Source organism: Zalophus californianus, chromosome 8, assembly GCF_009762305.2.
Source record: "Zalophus californianus isolate mZalCal1 chromosome 8, mZalCal1.pri.v2, whole genome shotgun sequence".
Classification (NCBI taxonomy): Eukaryota; Metazoa; Chordata; class Mammalia; order Carnivora; family Otariidae; genus Zalophus; species Zalophus californianus.
In genome coordinates this window covers 117,464,016-117,480,273 of record NC_045602.1, presented here as the reverse complement: position 1 = coordinate 117,480,273, position 16,258 = coordinate 117,464,016, and the positions used below count along the sequence as shown (strand labels likewise).

The following is a 16,258-nucleotide window of genomic DNA, read 5'->3' as shown; positions in this document are numbered from 1 at the left end:
GCCCCCTCCGGCGTTCACTCACCTCTGAGTGTCTGGCTCAGTGCCCACGGCAACCTGAAACCTCTTCACCTACTCTTCTAGTCATCCCCCCCCCCCCCGGCCCCGCCAGGTCTCGGGGCAGGGCTAGGTCCAGGGAGTGCCAGCCCCGGCAGGTCATCGGAGCCGCCTGTGGTCAGCGGGTGCTCAGCCACCACTAACACGATCCAGAGAGGAGGGCACGCTGCTCTGAGCGCAGGGGGTCTGGCCCGCGGGAGGAGCTGAGCTCAGGAGGGGCCCCCGGGGGTGCAGCCTGAACAAAGCTCCTAGGAGGCGGTTCTGTGCAGCCCCTGAGCCCGAGGTCACTGCATCTTAGCTGGGTGGGGCTGAGGGAGGAGACCAGGTGTCTGCAGCTCAGCTTGGCCCAAGAACTTTGAAAGGCAGGTTTGTACCACCGGGCATTGGCGCTGAACGTCCTTCTGCCTAGAACGCACTCTCCCCGGGCTTGCCGTCCCCCAGAGCAGGTTAATACCCGCCGTGCTTCTGGAATGGAGCAGAGTGCTCCTGCCCAGGCTGCGTGTGATGCTGCCATCACAGCTTCTTGCAGCCTCCTGGTGCTGCATCTTGTGTTCTGCCGCCCGTGGTAGACTTGAACTCACGTAGGCCTCGTTCACGGTCTCTCTCCTCCACCAGAGTGTGGTTCTGTGAACGACTGTCAGGGGGAGGCAGCTGCTGGGGGGACAGAGTTCCAGTCCTGGGGTCTGGGGTGAGGGCCAGGGCAGCCTAGCTTGGCTTCCATAGAGCAACTGTGAATTAAGTGTCTGTTTCTCACAGGAGGCAGGTTAAGGTGGATGTTACTCATTTTTGAGGTCAGGGAGCCAGGGGCTGCTTTCTTGCCCAGGGTCACGAGCCGGGTTGTGCCAGAGCTGGAATGACAGTTTACACGCAAGTCACCCTGTCTCCGAAGAGCTGCCATGTGGCAGGGGGTCTGGCTCAGTCTCCCGGGGTGTCCGCCCACCTCTCCCCAGCCTGGCCCGTCCCGCTGCAAGAACACCATGAGCCCTTGGTACACGTTACCTCATTTATTCTCACAACATGCCTGTGAGGTAGGGAGGGGCAGGGACTGTCCCCATTTTACAGAGGAGGAAGTTGAGGCACACAGAGGTCAAGTGACTTGCCCAAGGTCACAGACGGCGGCCAAGCTGGAATGGGGCCCCAGAGCAGGCCCTCCATTCACCCGGGGCCCCTGCAGCGAGTGTCGGACGCGAGGACGTCTCCAATGCCATTGTGGTCTCTGCGGTTGAGAGCAGCCCTCTGCGCTGGGCCTCCCCCTCCCCCTGCCCACCCCCACCCTGCAAGCCCGGGCCACTGCAGCTCAGGGCTCATGCCACCCTGGGAGTGGGACTGTGGGGGGCGGGGGGGGGGGGGGCGGGAGAGAGAAGGATGATTGGGGTTAAAAAGAAAAAAAAAGAGGCGGGGCAGATGGGCCCACGGCAGGGGGCAGGTGGGAGACCAAAAAAAAGGCCGCTTACACACAAGGTATATATTTTTACACACACTTGTACACACACCTAGATATAGTACATGTAAAAATATATGCTATTCACACACCCGCCTCCTGCCAGGTGCCCCGAGAGCCAGCGGCGGCGCTGGGGGGCATGGGTGAGCAGATCGGCGTTCGTTAAATATACACTCTAAGGTCTATGTGCATATGTACACGTACGTACAGACACAGCCGCCCGCCCCTCGGGTGCTGGACACAGGCTCGGCCAGGGACAGACGACGACCCCTGGGAAATGGGGTCCCTCTCTCGAGTGTCCCCTGCAAGTCACTCTGAGTCAAACGTTTTACCGAAGGAGGGGGGGGCTGGAGAGAAGAAAGAGGCGGGAGGCTGGAGTGTGGTAATGGTGGCTTTTATCTCATTGTCGTTCCCCCCCCCCCCCCCCCCCCCGCCCGAAGCCTTGAACCCTCCCCCTTCTCGGAGAGGCCGGCCCTCCCCTCCCCCTCCCCCCGGGGGGGGGGGGCCGGCCGCCGCTGCGGGCCCGCGCCTGCGGGTGCGCGTGAGCATGAGGGGCACGGGGCCGAGGGCAAGCCGGCCGCCACCACGGCGGCCTGGTGAGCGCTGCGGGGAGAGGAGCCGAGGAACGGAAACTGCCAGGTTAGAGCGGGGCAGCGGGAGGAGGAAGGGCGGGGCAGGGGCCCAAGGCTGTCCTCGGACGGTCCTCGTCTTGTAAACAAGCTAGTGCGAGTTCTCGTGAGACAGAACAAGTAAAAAGACCGCGGTCTGGAGGCTGGGCCGGGAGGGGCCGAGGTCCGTCTACCTAGCCCACCGCGGCCAGCCGGAGGGGAGAAAACGTTTGAGAGTTTGTTTGTATGAAGTCTTCATAACCTAAAGCTGGGAGGGACCCAAAAAAGCCAAATTGTGAGCCCTTTGTATGCGTCAATTTGAAAGTTGGCTCAGGGTCTCTGGACAGAATAACCATCTTAAAGGTTGAGAAAATGGTGTTCCGTTCACATTTAGTTTGTGTGGGTGGTGGGTGTTGTTTTTAATGACTTAAAATTGTTTGCTTCCTGGTCTCAGAGTCGGGTCTGGGCCTCAGGGACGTAAATCTCGATGCTGTCCGCACTCTCGGTGGCTGAGTTCTGCCGCACGGAGGCCGCCCGCTTGGCCGCCAGGAGTCTCTTGCGGGCTTCCTGACGCTGCCTGTCCCCGGCGTCCGAGGCCTTGTCGCGGCTCCCTGCCGGCTTGGGTTTAGCTGGCTTCTTTGGGACCGGAGGGGGTGGTTTCTTCTCTTCCTTTAGTGAGATAGTGAGGAGGGGAGAAAAATAAAATAAAGGTGCACCTTTTGTGGGGCGCTCCCTCCTGCTTGATGTTGGCAGCCGCAGCCTCCGCCCCAGCCTCCCCATGTCGGGCACACGCAACACACACGTGGACTCAGAAAGCCCCAAGAAGCGATGATAGTGGGAACAGCACAAGGCATAGGAGCAAAAAGCAAGCTTAGGATCCTAGAATGTTCTAGCAGGAAGGGACGGACAGAGCACCTTTCCCACCCCTGCTTTGAACCACGGGGAGCCTGAGTCACACAGCCTGAGCTGGGATTTCAGTTCAGGGCCTCGGGCCCCCAGGCCACATGTCACAGGCTCTTCCCCGGGCGGGGGGAGGGAGGGGGTCAGAACAGTACCCAAGAACCACAGGGGTCCTTGGGTGCCACGGTTTTACGGAAGGAAGCCCGCGCCTCACGGAAGAGGCTGGCCCCAGGAGGACTGATCTTCTGCCTCCAGAGTTCTGACAGTCACGTGTCTGTCTGTGCTCAGGGCTGTGGGCACCTGTCTCCTAGGAGCCCCCTTTCTGAACATGCAGGGCGGGATGGCATGCTTCGGGGGGCAGCCTGGACGACACAGAGCGAGCGGCATGCTGGACGAGAGCCGAGCATGGACCCCGCGCACTGATGGACGTGAGCCCCCAGCTCAAAAACGACACACGGAGAAGGGAGCCAAGCAGCACTGACCGATGTGGGCAGCGTTAGTGCCGACCAGGAATTTGTCCCTGGACTTCCCCTCCGCACTGCTCCATGCTCACCTTCCTCTTCTCGGGGGTTTCCACCAGCTGCCAGCTGTTGGCCTTGAGGTGGTAGAGTTCATCAAACTTCATGCTGATGTCCTCGATGGACAGCTGTAGCAGATCCCAGAACCCGGCCAGGTCCTGGGCTGTCGGACGTGGGTTGGCTTCAGGGTTCTGTGGGGGGCGGGGGGAGATGGGGATCAGTGGGGCGAGCAACGTAGACGCTCGTCCTGCACCCCACCCCAACTATGGCCTTGTGGCCCTGCCGGCCTTGGTTAGGGTCTCTGGAGGCCTCGTCTTGCTCCCCCATTCCCAGCATCAGGATCTGTAGGAGGGAATGAAAGCCAGTTCCTGCTCACTGCCAGCCCTGATGGGGCAGATTGTTGGGAGAAAGAGACAGTCCCATCGTGAGAGCAGGCCCTGCACATACACGGGACTGAGGCCTTGACCACCGCTGTAGGGCTACGGGGAGGAAGGCCCTCAGGCTCCTACTGTATTCCAGGCCAAGAGCTGGTCTCATTGTACAGAAGTTCCTGGCCGTGAGCTCAGTAAGACGGGGAGGAGCCAGGATCCCTGCCACGTGGGTAGGATTACAGAATCCATGGGGTTTCTGTTCTGTCCCCCTAGTCTGTTCTCCAACAACACACTGCTCATGGTGACTGCCCCAGCCAATGCTACACCCCTGCAGGTCCTGGAGACAAACACTCGCCCTTGTCCTCCGGCCCTAGGAGCACACTGCCCCTGGCCAGGTGGAGTGAGGTGAGGCTTCCACAGGAAACGCTGCCCTCCTGACAGGGAAGGTTGAAAGAGAGGGAAAGGAAACCCAGCAAGCCAGGGGTGGTATGTCTTCAGCCCTCACCTGTCGTCTTAGAGCACGTTTAACACAAATTAGTGCTGATTTTTTTCACAAAGGCTTTGCTTTTCTATTTGAAGAGGCATTAGAAATTTGGAAGACCCTCTCCTCATGCAAGGCACGGACATGTGTCACCAGCACCTTCTCCATGTTAGGGAGGAGGGCACAGAGGCTTGGGCTAATTCCAGCAAAGGCTGGAGGCCCCGCAGTGGGGGAAGAAGAATCACACTCACCAGGTTTTGCTCACAGAGGCCCCGGAACTGCTGGAATTTCTGGGACATCAGTAGCTGGGCACTGCCCACAGCACTGAGGACTTTTCCTAAGACTGAGAAAGAGAAAAGAGAGAGAGACTGAGCAGAGCACAGGGTTTGTTGGGGTAGGAGGCAGGATCGGGGATTTTTATCCCCCACCCCCCCAGGTTACCAGTCATCATTTGGGTGCATGGCACCTGGTCTTCATTTTACACCCACTTTAATCTGCTCTCGTGAAAAATGCAAACACTACAGATAAAGTGAGCCCCATGCCCTAGTTCCTACGGATATTTTATGGCAATAGATTTGAAAATTGAGTTTAAATGGAAAAAATTTCCAGGAAAACATGAATTATCATAGAGTCAAGAAGAAACAGAAAATCTTATTAGACCAAAGCTGTTTTTAAAAAACTGAAGAAGTTAAAAATCTTCCCAGAAAAAGGAACCAAGCTAAACTATGTAGTTTTACAGGTGACGTTTGATAAAATCTCAAGGAACAGAAAATCCTGGTATTATATACTCAGACTGTTCCAGAGAGTCCATAAACATAAGAAATGACACCACTCATTTCAGGAGCCTTGAGAACAGGTAAGACATGCCAAGAATAGACCACCTTCATTCTGAACATAAATGGAAAAGTCTCGGAGTCTATTTGCTTGTAAAATATAAGCAAATAGACTCCAACAGGCGAGTTAGCTGTGAAAGGCTCAGCCCAGGAACGTAAGGTTGACCTTTTAGTAGTTGTAGCATGAAGACAGTGCTATTTCTCAGCCGCCGCACAATCACTGCGAAGCAAAACAGAGTAAAGAAGAAATCGACATCGAACTCTCCTGTGACAGAACTCGGCAGCACTGGGCGTGACATGGGCTTCAAGTCTGGATTGAGGTGGCAGTTTCGAGTTCTCCAAAGCAGCATGCCTTGACGGGAGAAGCTAGTTCTCTCGTATTTGAAATGAAAAGGGGGTGCGGACTGGAGCAAGAGCTTTCCTGAACCTGGTTCAACACCAGGGGGTAGGGGCCTTGGCATCGTAACGGGGGAGAGGACAAGGCGGAACACAGCCCCTGTCCCTGTGTCTTAGGAACTCCTGTCCTCCTGGGACGCAGGCCTGGCCCCTCTCTCACAGTGATCTACCTCACACGCACTCATCAAGGAAGAATTCTGCCTCATTCAGAAAAAGTAAAAAAGGAACTACACAGATGACAGGAACAGCAAATGGCACGTGAACATTCCCCAGAAAGTTGTTGCTAGAAAATGAAAAGCCATGAATATGTCAAGCGGTCGTTCAAGGCCAGGATGGAGGTGCCCTGAGAAGCGGGAGAGACAACAGAGCTTGGAACTAGCATGAGAGAAAAGCCAGGCCATCACCGTCACGGAAACCAGGGCCATCGTGGAATAAAGCCCACCCCCAGGCCCCGAGGACGAGAAGAGGAGTGAAAAGGCTCCTGGTGTGAAACACTTTAACTGCTTGGTAACAAAACAAGATGTCTTTTTAAATGAATAGCTAAGTTGCGGGGAATAAAATGAGCCATTCCCCACCCCCTTCTCAAGGCAGGTAGCAGAGACATTTGGCCTAGAGTAGAGTAGGAATAAAAGGGAAGGTCTCTCCTGAGAATTCCCAACCATAAGATTGCACTTGGGCACCTCATTTTTTGAAATAAAAGCAGCAACTAAATATGAAAAAGAATAGACGATCAAAAAAGAAAGGGGCTGAGAGATATTGAAGGGAGTGGGCCTTTGTGTATACCGGTCAGCTCTACAAGAAAAGAACAGAGAGAATGGAAGAGAAGACACATAGAAAGAGCTCATGATATAGAACTTTCCAGAAATGGCTAATGACACCTGGCATTCAGGAAGCCAAATGAATCCCAAGCAAATTCACACTGACAATAAAACGGAAGACACAGAGAAGCTCCTAAAAAGCAGCCAAAGGGCAAGGAAAGATTAACAACAATCTTTCTGCTAAAGAAATGAATTCAACAGCAAATTTCTCAACTACAACAATGGAAAAGTATTGAGTGAGTTTCTCTGCATGTAGTATTCTGTCATTCCAGAATGAGTGTGGATGGGGAAAGACAGTCTCTTCCGCAGAGTGCTGGAAAAACTATCCACAAGCAAAAGAATGAAGTTGGACCCTGAAGAACCAATCTAAGCAAAAACTATAAAACTCTTACATAAAAGCAGTAAATCTTCATGACCTGGGATTGGGCAGTAGTTTAAGACCTGAAAAGCACAGGCAACAAAAGATAAATCTGGCTTCAGTAAAACAAAACTTCTATGTATCAAAGGATGCTATGAAGAAAGTGGAATGACAACCCACATAATGGGAAAATTACTTGCAAATTACATATCTAACAAAGGGTTAACATCCAGACAATATAAAGAACTCCTATAACCCAACAACAGAAAGATAATCCAGTTAAAAAAGGAGCAAGGAGCTGAACAGACATTTCTCCAGAGATAACACCAATGGTCAGTAAGCTTCTCCTCAACATTGCCAGCCATTAGGGAGCTGCAAATCAAAACCACGAGATACCATTTCACACCCATTCATATGGCTGTTAATAAAATAAAACAACCAAAACCAAAAAACCAAAGTTGGCAAAGATGTGGGGAAACTAGAACCCTTGTGCCTCACTGGTGGGAATGTAAAATGGCACAGCTGCTGCGGTCTCGCGGTTCCTCAAAAAGTTAAACATCCAATTACCATATAACTAAAAAATTCCACTCCTAGGTATATACCCCCAAAGAATTGGAAAGAGAGTAAACAGGTTACCTGTGTGCTGATAGTCATAGTGGTAATGTCCACAGTAGTCAAAGGTGGAAGCCACCCGAGGGCTCATCAGTAGATGAATGGAGGGGCGCCTGGGTGACTCAGATGGTTGAGCGTCTGCTTTTGGCTCAGGTTATGATTGCAGAGTCCCAGGGTCGAGCCCTGCATCAGGCTCCCTGCTCAGCAGGGAGTCTGCTTCTCCCTCCCCCCTCTCGTGCGTGCTCTCTCTCTCAAATAAATCAATAAATAAAATCTTTAGAAAAAATAGATAAATGGATAAAATGGTATATACATACAATGGAATATTACTCAGCCATAAAAAAGGAACAAAGTTCTCATATATAAACTCTCATGTTTAAAAACAAAAATAGGGGCACCTGGCTGGCTCAGTTGGTAGAGCGTGTGACTCGATCTCGAGGTCGTGATTTTGAGCCCCACATTGGGTGTAGAGTTTATTTAAAAAACAAAAACATAAACTTCTAAATAACCCACTGGTCAAGGAAATCACAGTGGAAGTTAGAAATATTACATGTCCTAACTTTTTAGATATGGCTAAAGTAGTACTTAAAGGGAAATCCAGAGGTTTCAAAACATATTTTTAAAAAGGACAGGCTGAAAAAAATTGTACCCAATTTAAGACATTAGTGAAGGAACAATACAATGAGTCCAAAAAGAGGAGAAATTTGATAAATAAACCAACATATAATAATAGAGGATTAATAAAATTAACAAACCCTGCCAGACTGATCAAAATAAAAAGGAGACAGGTGCAAACAAAAAATATTATGAACGGAAAAAAGAATCATATGACATAACCATAGTAGAAAAGATATATATTTTTAAAAGATTTTAAAGTAATCTTTATACGCAACATGGGGCTTGAACTCATGAGTCCAAGATTAAGAGCCGCACATTCCACCAACTGAGCCAGCCAGGTGCCCCTGGACAATATATATATATATTTCTAAACATTTTATTTATTTGACAGAGAGAGAGCACATGCACAAGCAGGGGGAGCTGCAGAGGCAGAGAGGGAGAAGCAGGTTCCCGGCTGAGCAGAGAGCCTGACGTTAGACTCCATCCCAGGGCCCTGGGATCATGACTAGAGCTGAAGGCAGACTCCTAACTGACTGAGCTATCCAGAAGCCCCTGGAAAAGATATTTTTTTAAAAATTCTAAGAAACAGTGAAATAAAAGATAATTTTGTTCTTAAACAAAAAAGCATACGAATAGAGGAAACATCTCAAACTCATTTTATGAAGCTAGATAACCTTTATACTAAAATAGGACAAGCATGAGAAAGGAAAATTACCAGCCAACTCTCATGAACAAAGGCAAAATTATTAAGTCAGATATTATCAAATCGAGCCCAGCAATATACTAATAATATATCATTATGCATCTGGGTTTACTCTGGTAATACAAGACTGATCCAACATTAGAAAATTCTAATGACTTCTGATTCTGGCCGTGAAAAACTAGTTAGTAGGAGACAAACCAAACCCACAAGGAACAAGTGAAAAAACTAAGTAAAACACAAACAAAAACAAAACCCAAGAAAATTTAAAGGCATCGAAAAATTACCAAAGCAACCAGAATCTGAGAGGCTAAGATCCCCAGCAAGAAGGGAAACAATATTCAGGCGAGTGTGATATTCCGCACTGCTTGTACCCTATGGCATCTCCCAGTTTATAAGCAGCACAATGCTGAGGCTGAGAGCCGAAGGTGGTGCTTAGGAGGCTGAGAAGCTGAGCAGAGCCTGAGGCAGTTCCGTAGGGATAGGGAAAACAAAACTGGATTCAGAACTACCCAGGGAGAGAGGACTTGAAGTCAGGAGAGTGCATTAAGCTAAGCAATGCTTCCCGTAGTCTTGAGTGGGAGATGAAAATTGGAGTTCAGGGTCTGCCAGGGAGGAGGGGCTTCGAGCATACCGCAGGCTCTCTCTGGGATTCCCTGGAGAGTGCACAGTAGGATGAGGGGAAGTAGAACCAGACTGTCTCAAAACACCCAGCTCTGAAACAGTTCAATCCCATACTGGATTCAGTTGATCTGGCCCTACTCTGATTGCCTGCAAGAAGGAAAAGTAAATCCTTTCTTGAAGAACAGAAAATCATCCTGAGCCGAGTTGTTTTCATATATAGTTTCTGAATAAAAATTACCAAGCATAGCACACAAGGGCCCAAATGACTGCACACCAAAAGACAGAAAACAGAAAAAAGACTCACAGGGGATGTAGATACTGGAGTTACTGGACAAGGGTGTTAAATAACTGAGTATGTCCAAGGAAATATGTGGCAAGATGAAGAACATTAGCAGAGAACAAGAATCGATCAAAAAGAATCAAATGGAAGCTCTAGAATTAAAAAATAGAGTAACTGAAACTAGGACTGCAAAGAGATGGATTTAATACATTAGTTACAGCTGACCTATAAAATAATCCAGCAGGAAATACCCAGACTGAGGCCCTGAGCAGGAAAATGAAAGGGCAAATACAGAAAAGAGGATGAAGAAATATAAAACACGGCCGTCTGACATACGTGTCATTGGCACCCCCAGGAGAGAAGAAATAAAATGGAGCAGAATCTGAGGAAATAATGGCTAGGACTTGTCTGAAACCGATGGAAGTGAGGAAAGCCCAGGATTCAAGAAACCCTGTGAACATCAAGCTGGGCAAATAAAAAGAAAACCACACCCAGGTATCAAAAACTGATAAAACTACAACACAAGGAGAAAATCTTCAAAGCAGAGGGGGAAACAAATGATCCTTCAGCGGAGCAGCACGAAGACTGACAGATGACTAAGAGAAAAGCTGGGAATCAGAACATAATCAAAGACATAAAGTATTGAAAGATCAATACCAACCTACAACTCTTAGCAGAAATACTATTGAAAAAAAGATGGGACAATTACAGACATTTTAAGACAAATACTGCATTAAATACTGAGCAGAGTTCTTTAGGCTTTTGCTTTCGTTTTTTAATATTTTTTAAAAGATTATTTGAGAGGGGCACCTGGGTGGCTCAGTCGTTAAGCGTCTGCCTTCAGCTCAGGTCATGATCCCAGGGTCTGGGGATCCAGTCCCACATCGGGCTCTCTGTTCAGCGGGGAGCCTGCTTCTCCCTCTCCCACTCCCCCTGCTTGTGTTCCTGCTCTCGCTCTCTGTCAAATAAATAAATCTTAAAAAAATAAAAATAAAAAAGATTATTTGAGAGAGTGCATGCAAGTGGGGGGAGGAGCAGAGGGAGAGAGAGAATCCTCAAGCCGACTCCCAACTGAGTGCAGAGCCCGATGTAGGGCTCTATCCCAGGACCCCGAGATCATGGCCTGAGCCAAAATCAAGAGTGGGATGCTTAACCAACTGAGCCACCCAGGTGCCCTTTGCTTTAGTTCTTTAGGAATGAAAATGACCCTAAGTAGAAGCATAGAAATAAAGGAGTGAAGAGTAACAGAAGAGGTTAAAAAAAAAAAAAGGTAACGCTAAGTAAATCTTCATTGTAATATTGATTGCATAAAACAGAAATAAAGTCTTGTAGCAGCTAGACTATTTATAGAACTGTAACACTTCACAGCAATAGTACACAAGTCAGGAAGGAAATAAAAGTGTTCTAAGGTCCTTGCATCATCTGTGAAGTGGTAAAGGTAGTCTTTACAAAGTCAGATGCAGGTTGTGATCTTCAGAGTAACTACTGAAAGAATAATAAGCTAACAGGAGAAAAGTGGAAATACGTGGTTAATCCAAAAAGAAGTCAAGAAAGGAGAAAAATCTCTTAATAAAATTTACATTATTAGATTAAGAAAGTGAAACCATATGATTATCTAAACAGATACAGTAAAAAAGTTCCTTTAAATTCAACAATTTTCTTAAACCAGAAAAAGAGTATCTGCAAGAAACCTATGGCAAACATCATACTCAATGGTACAATGTGAAAAAGCAATTCCTCTTTTTTTTTTTTTGAGTAGGCTCCACACCCAACATGGAGCTTGAACTCAACACCCTGAGAGAGCAACAGTTGCATGCTCTATGGACTGAGCCAGCCAGGTGCCCCTGAAAAAGCAATTCCTTATTTACAAATAGTAAGAATATAACAAGGTTTCTAGATATAACATCACTATAAAGGTCAAGAGCATTTCATTAACAATAAACAAAATACATTAACACTGCAAAATGAAAATACTAATTTGACAAAATCTTATGGAGGAAATACAAAATCTAATTGGGGACAGTAAAGAAGACCTAAATGGAGACACATAATCATGTTCTTGGATAGCAAAGACTTAATTTTATAAAGATGTCATCTTACCCCCAGTTGATCTACAGATTTAATATAATTCCAATCAAAATCTCAACCTGGAATTTGAAAAGCTGATTCTGAAATTTATATGGGAAAGCAGAGAGCCAAGATTAGCCAACACACTGTTCAAGAACGGGGAGCTTGTCCTTCCTATTATCAAGATTCCTTGTGCAGTTATAACAATGAAGAAAGTGTGGGCTTAGGTACAGACTAATGAACAAAACAGAAAGCTCAGAAACAGATCAACACATACAGGAAACCTGATATTTGTCAGAGTTGTACTGCATGTTAACAGAACAAGGACAAACATTTTAATACATCATTATCCAATAAGAAAAAATTAACATAGAGCCTTATCTCACTCCACTGCAGAACAAATCAATTCTAAGGGATCGAAGACTTATATGGGGAAGATGAAAACTGTTACAAGAAAGCAGTAATATATCTTTTGGGGAGCACCCGGCTGGTTCAGTTGGTGGAACGTGTGACTCTTCATCTCGGGGTTGTGAATTTGAGCCCCATGTTGGGTGTAGAGATTATTTAAAAATAAAATCTTTAAAGGGGCGCCTGGGTGGCTCAGTCAGTTAAGCGTTTGCCTTCGGCTCAGGTCATGATCCCAGGGTCCTGGGATCGAGCCCTGCATCGGGCTCCCTGCTCAGCGGAGAGTCTGCTTCTCCCTCTCCCACTCCCCCTGCTTGTGTTCCCTCTCTCGCTGTGTCCTTCTCTGTCAAATAAATAAATAAAATCTTTATAAAAAAATAAAATCTTTAAAATGTGTGTGTGTGTGTGTGTGTGTGTGTGTGTGTACACACACACACACACACATATATTTTTTATTTTTTTAAAGTTTATTTATTTAAGCAATCTCTATACCCAATGTGGGGCTTGAACCCAGGACTCTGAGATCAAGAGCCACATGTACCACTGACTGAGCCAGCCAGGTATCCCAAGAATACAGTAAAATATCTTTTTGAGTTTTGGAGAAGGATGGATTTCTTTAGATATTAAAAAGTAAAAAACCATAAAAGGAAATTTTACATTAAAATTAAGAATATCTGTTTACTTAGAAGATGCCATAAAGAAAGTGAAAAGACAAGTCACAAACTGGGAGAAGATATTTACCATATATAAAAATTGACAAAATTCTAGAATCCAGATATATAAAGATCACCTGTGAGGCAGTAAGAAAAAGGCAGACAACTTAATAGAAAAATGGGGAAAAAACATGAACAGGAATTTCACAGGGGAAGAAACCATGAATGACTAATATGTGAAAAGATGCTGAGTGTCATTAGTAACAATGAAATGCAAATTATAACCACTGTTTCATATTTGTAGATTGAAAATAACCTGATGTACTAAGTGTAAGCAAAGATGTAGAGCACTGGGTACATCCACACTGTGCTGAGGAAATAATAAATTGGTATAATCACTTCAGAAAATTTCGCATTTCCTTTTTTTTTTTTTTTAAGATTTATTTATTGATTTATATGAGAGAGCTAGCGAGAGCAAGAGAGAGAGGAGCAGGGGGAGGGGCAGAGGGAGAAGCAGACTCCCCGCTGAGCAGGGAGCCCGATGCGGGGCTCCATTCCAGGACCCTGGGATCATGACCTGAACCATTCAATGGGGAAGGAACAGTTACTCTAACAAATGGTACTGGGACAACTGGATATCCAAATGTAAAAGATTAAAAGTTGACCCATACACCTCACACCATACACAAAAATTACAGACATAAATGTAACAGCTAAAATTATAAAAACTCTTAGAAGCAAATAGGAGTAAATCTTCAAGATCCTGGATTAGGCAATGGTTTCTTAGACCTGACACCAAAATCGCAAGCAACCAAAGAAAAAAACAGTTGGACTTCACTAAAATTAAACTTTTATGTTTCAAAGAATACCTAATAGCCAAAAAAATGGAAAAAACTGGCAAACGGATAAGGAAAATACAGTATATCCATACAATGGAATTTTACTCAGCAATTAGAAGGAACGGAATACTAATTTATAACATGGATAAACCTCAAAAATATGCAAAACGAAAGAAGCCAGCCACAAAAGACCACATATATTGTGTGATTCCATTTATGTGAAATGTCTAGAATAGGAAAATCCATAAAGAAAGCAGATCAGTGTTTGCTTAAGGTGGGAGGGCGCAGGAGAGAGGGGTAGGGAATGATGACTCCATGGGTACAAGGTTTCTTTCTGGTGTGATGAAAATGTTCTAAAATTAGGTAGTGATGAAGGTTGCACAACTGTGTGAATATACTAAAAACCACTGAATTGTATATTTTAAAGGGGTAAATTTTATGATATATAAATTGTATCTCAATGCTGTTATTAAAGAATTGTTCACAACTGAAAACTAGAAACAATTCAAGGGCTCATCAGCGGAGTAGAGAAGCAATAGTATATTCATACAGCACAGTGCTTATTTTTTTTTTTTTAAAGATTTTATTTATTTATTTGAGAGAAAGAGAATGAGAGATAGAGAGCACGAGAGGGAAGAGGGTCAGAGGGAGAAGCAGACTCCCCGCCGAGCAGGGAGCCTGATGTGGGACTCGATCCCGGGACTCCAGGATCACGACCTGGGCCGAAAGCAGTCGCTTAACCAACTGAGCCACCCAGGCTCCCCACAGTGCTACTTATCAATGAGAAGAATGATCGACAGGTACAGACATTAACATGGATGAAGTTTAAACACAAGGTTGAATAAAAAAAAAAGCAAGCCTCAGGGTGCCTGGGTGTCTCGTCGGTTGAGCATCTGACTTTTGATCTCAGTTCAGGTCTTGATCTCAGGGTTGTGAGTTCAAGGCTTTTGTTGGGCTCCACAAAAAAAAAAAAAAAAAAAAAAGGCAAGCCTCAGAAAACTACATACCCTGTGGTTCTGTTAGTATAAAATTCAAACACAGGCAAAATAAAACATATTCCTTAGGGTTACACATCTATGTGGTATAAGTATAAAAAGAAAAGGGTATAATTAAACTTTAGGATAGTGCTTACTGCTATGGCAGAAAGAAGGTGATACCACTGGACTTCAAAGATGGTAACATTCTGTTTGTAAACGAGGTGGTGGATACATGAGTGTTCTTTTTATTTCTCTTTACTCTGTCTACTCTTTGCATGTATATAAAGATTAAGAAGAATGAGAGCAAAATAATAGAGTTAATGCCAGCTCTCAGGTTCTCAGTGAAGGAAGTTCTCAAGGATGTACTCAGGGGGCACCTGGCTGACTCAGTCAGTAGAGCATGCGACTCTTGATCTTGGGGTCGTGAGTTCAAGCCCCACATGGGGTGTAGAGATTACTAAAAACAAAATGAACCTTAAAAAACAATAAAGGATGTACTTAGCAAAGAAAGATCGAAGAAGGAAGATCTGAGATAATAAGGAGGGAAGAGCAAAGAAAATGATATACACACAGGTAAATATAAATACATGTATAAAAAATTATTCCCATAATTATATAAGAATCATCAGTGGGGGGCGCCTGGGTGGCTCAGTCGTTAAGCGTCTGCCTTTGGTTCAGGTCATGATCCCAGGCTCCTGGGATCGAGCCCGCATCAGGCTCCCTGCTCAGCGGGAAGCCTGCTTCTCCCTCTCCCACTCCCCCTGCTTCTGTTCCCTCTCTCGCTGTCTCTGTCTCTGTCAAATAAATAAATAAAATCTTAAAAAAAAAAAAAAAAACTTAAAAAAAAAAGAATCATCGGGGAGGCGGGGTTTAACCATAAGAAAACAATTAGATAAATCATATCTTAAGGTCCTTGTGTTGTCTGGGAGAAAGGTAAAGATGTTAAATAATTTAATGTTAAGATTTTAAGGGCTGAAAGAATAGCAGTGCAGTGTGTAACTCCTGTGATAGTTAAGGTTGGCTGTCTCCAATGTTTGTTTCTCTTTATCCCTCAGAAATAACACCTCTGAGATTCAAGATGTCAAATAGCAAACTGTATTCAAATGAGGTAAAAATACAGAAATTTCTTAGGCATAGTGTGAATTTTCCAGGACAAAGTACTGTCAAATGGAAAACAGGCAGGGTATGCACAAGATCAGAACCCCAAAACAAGCTACACTAGAATCAGGATTAGAATAAGGACTTCTGTGACTGGTATTATGTCGCATCTCTATAATGTGCACACTCTGCTAAGCACAGCAAAGGATTCTGAAAACAAGAGATGTATAGGGACCTTCGATTTGTAACTGGGCACACAGCAGCCTGGACCCAAGCATTCCCTTGGCTACCCTTGCAACAAGCAATGAAGTGGGTGGAGAAAGTAGCGTGTGGGGCCGAACTGCTCCTGTATGCTCCTGGTGCCTTTGCTGGCTGGAATGCACTTGGCACTTCTGGAACCCAGCAGCCACTTTGAATGATGAGTTTTTTTTTTTTTAAAGATTTTATTTATTTGAGAGAGAGAGAGAGGGTGAGCGTGAGCTGGGGGAGCAGAGGGAAAAGGAGAAACAGACTCTATGCTGAGTGTGGAGCCTGACATGGGGCTTGATCCCAGGACCCTGAGATCATGACCTGAGCTGAAATCAAGAATCGGGCACTCAACTGACTA

General features: G+C 46.0%; 1 protein-coding gene and 1 long non-coding RNA gene across 9 annotated transcripts in view; one reads left to right on the top strand and one right to left on the bottom strand.

The window, feature by feature from the left end:
* Positions 1 to 16,258, top strand: part of LOC113937050 — a 58,308-nt gene that overhangs the window by 38,729 nt on the left and 3,321 nt on the right. The gene's annotated exons all lie outside the window — the stretch shown is intronic.
* The window catches only part of DLGAP4 (DLG associated protein 4), a 192,913-nt gene continuing 178,633 nt past the window's right edge, over positions 1,979 to 16,258 (bottom strand). For all 8 annotated transcript variants that reach the window (XM_027620688.2, XM_027620687.2, XM_027620690.2 and 5 more), the window contains 3 exons: positions 4,625 to 4,716; positions 3,557 to 3,712; positions 1,979 to 2,772 (listed from right to left, as the gene is read on the bottom strand). In XM_027620688.2, coding sequence (XP_027476489.1) covers positions 2,554 to 2,772; positions 3,557 to 3,712; positions 4,625 to 4,716 — 467 coding nt within the window. In that variant the 3' untranslated portion in view covers positions 1,979 to 2,553. The remainder of the gene's footprint in view (positions 2,773 to 3,556; positions 3,713 to 4,624; positions 4,717 to 16,258) is intronic.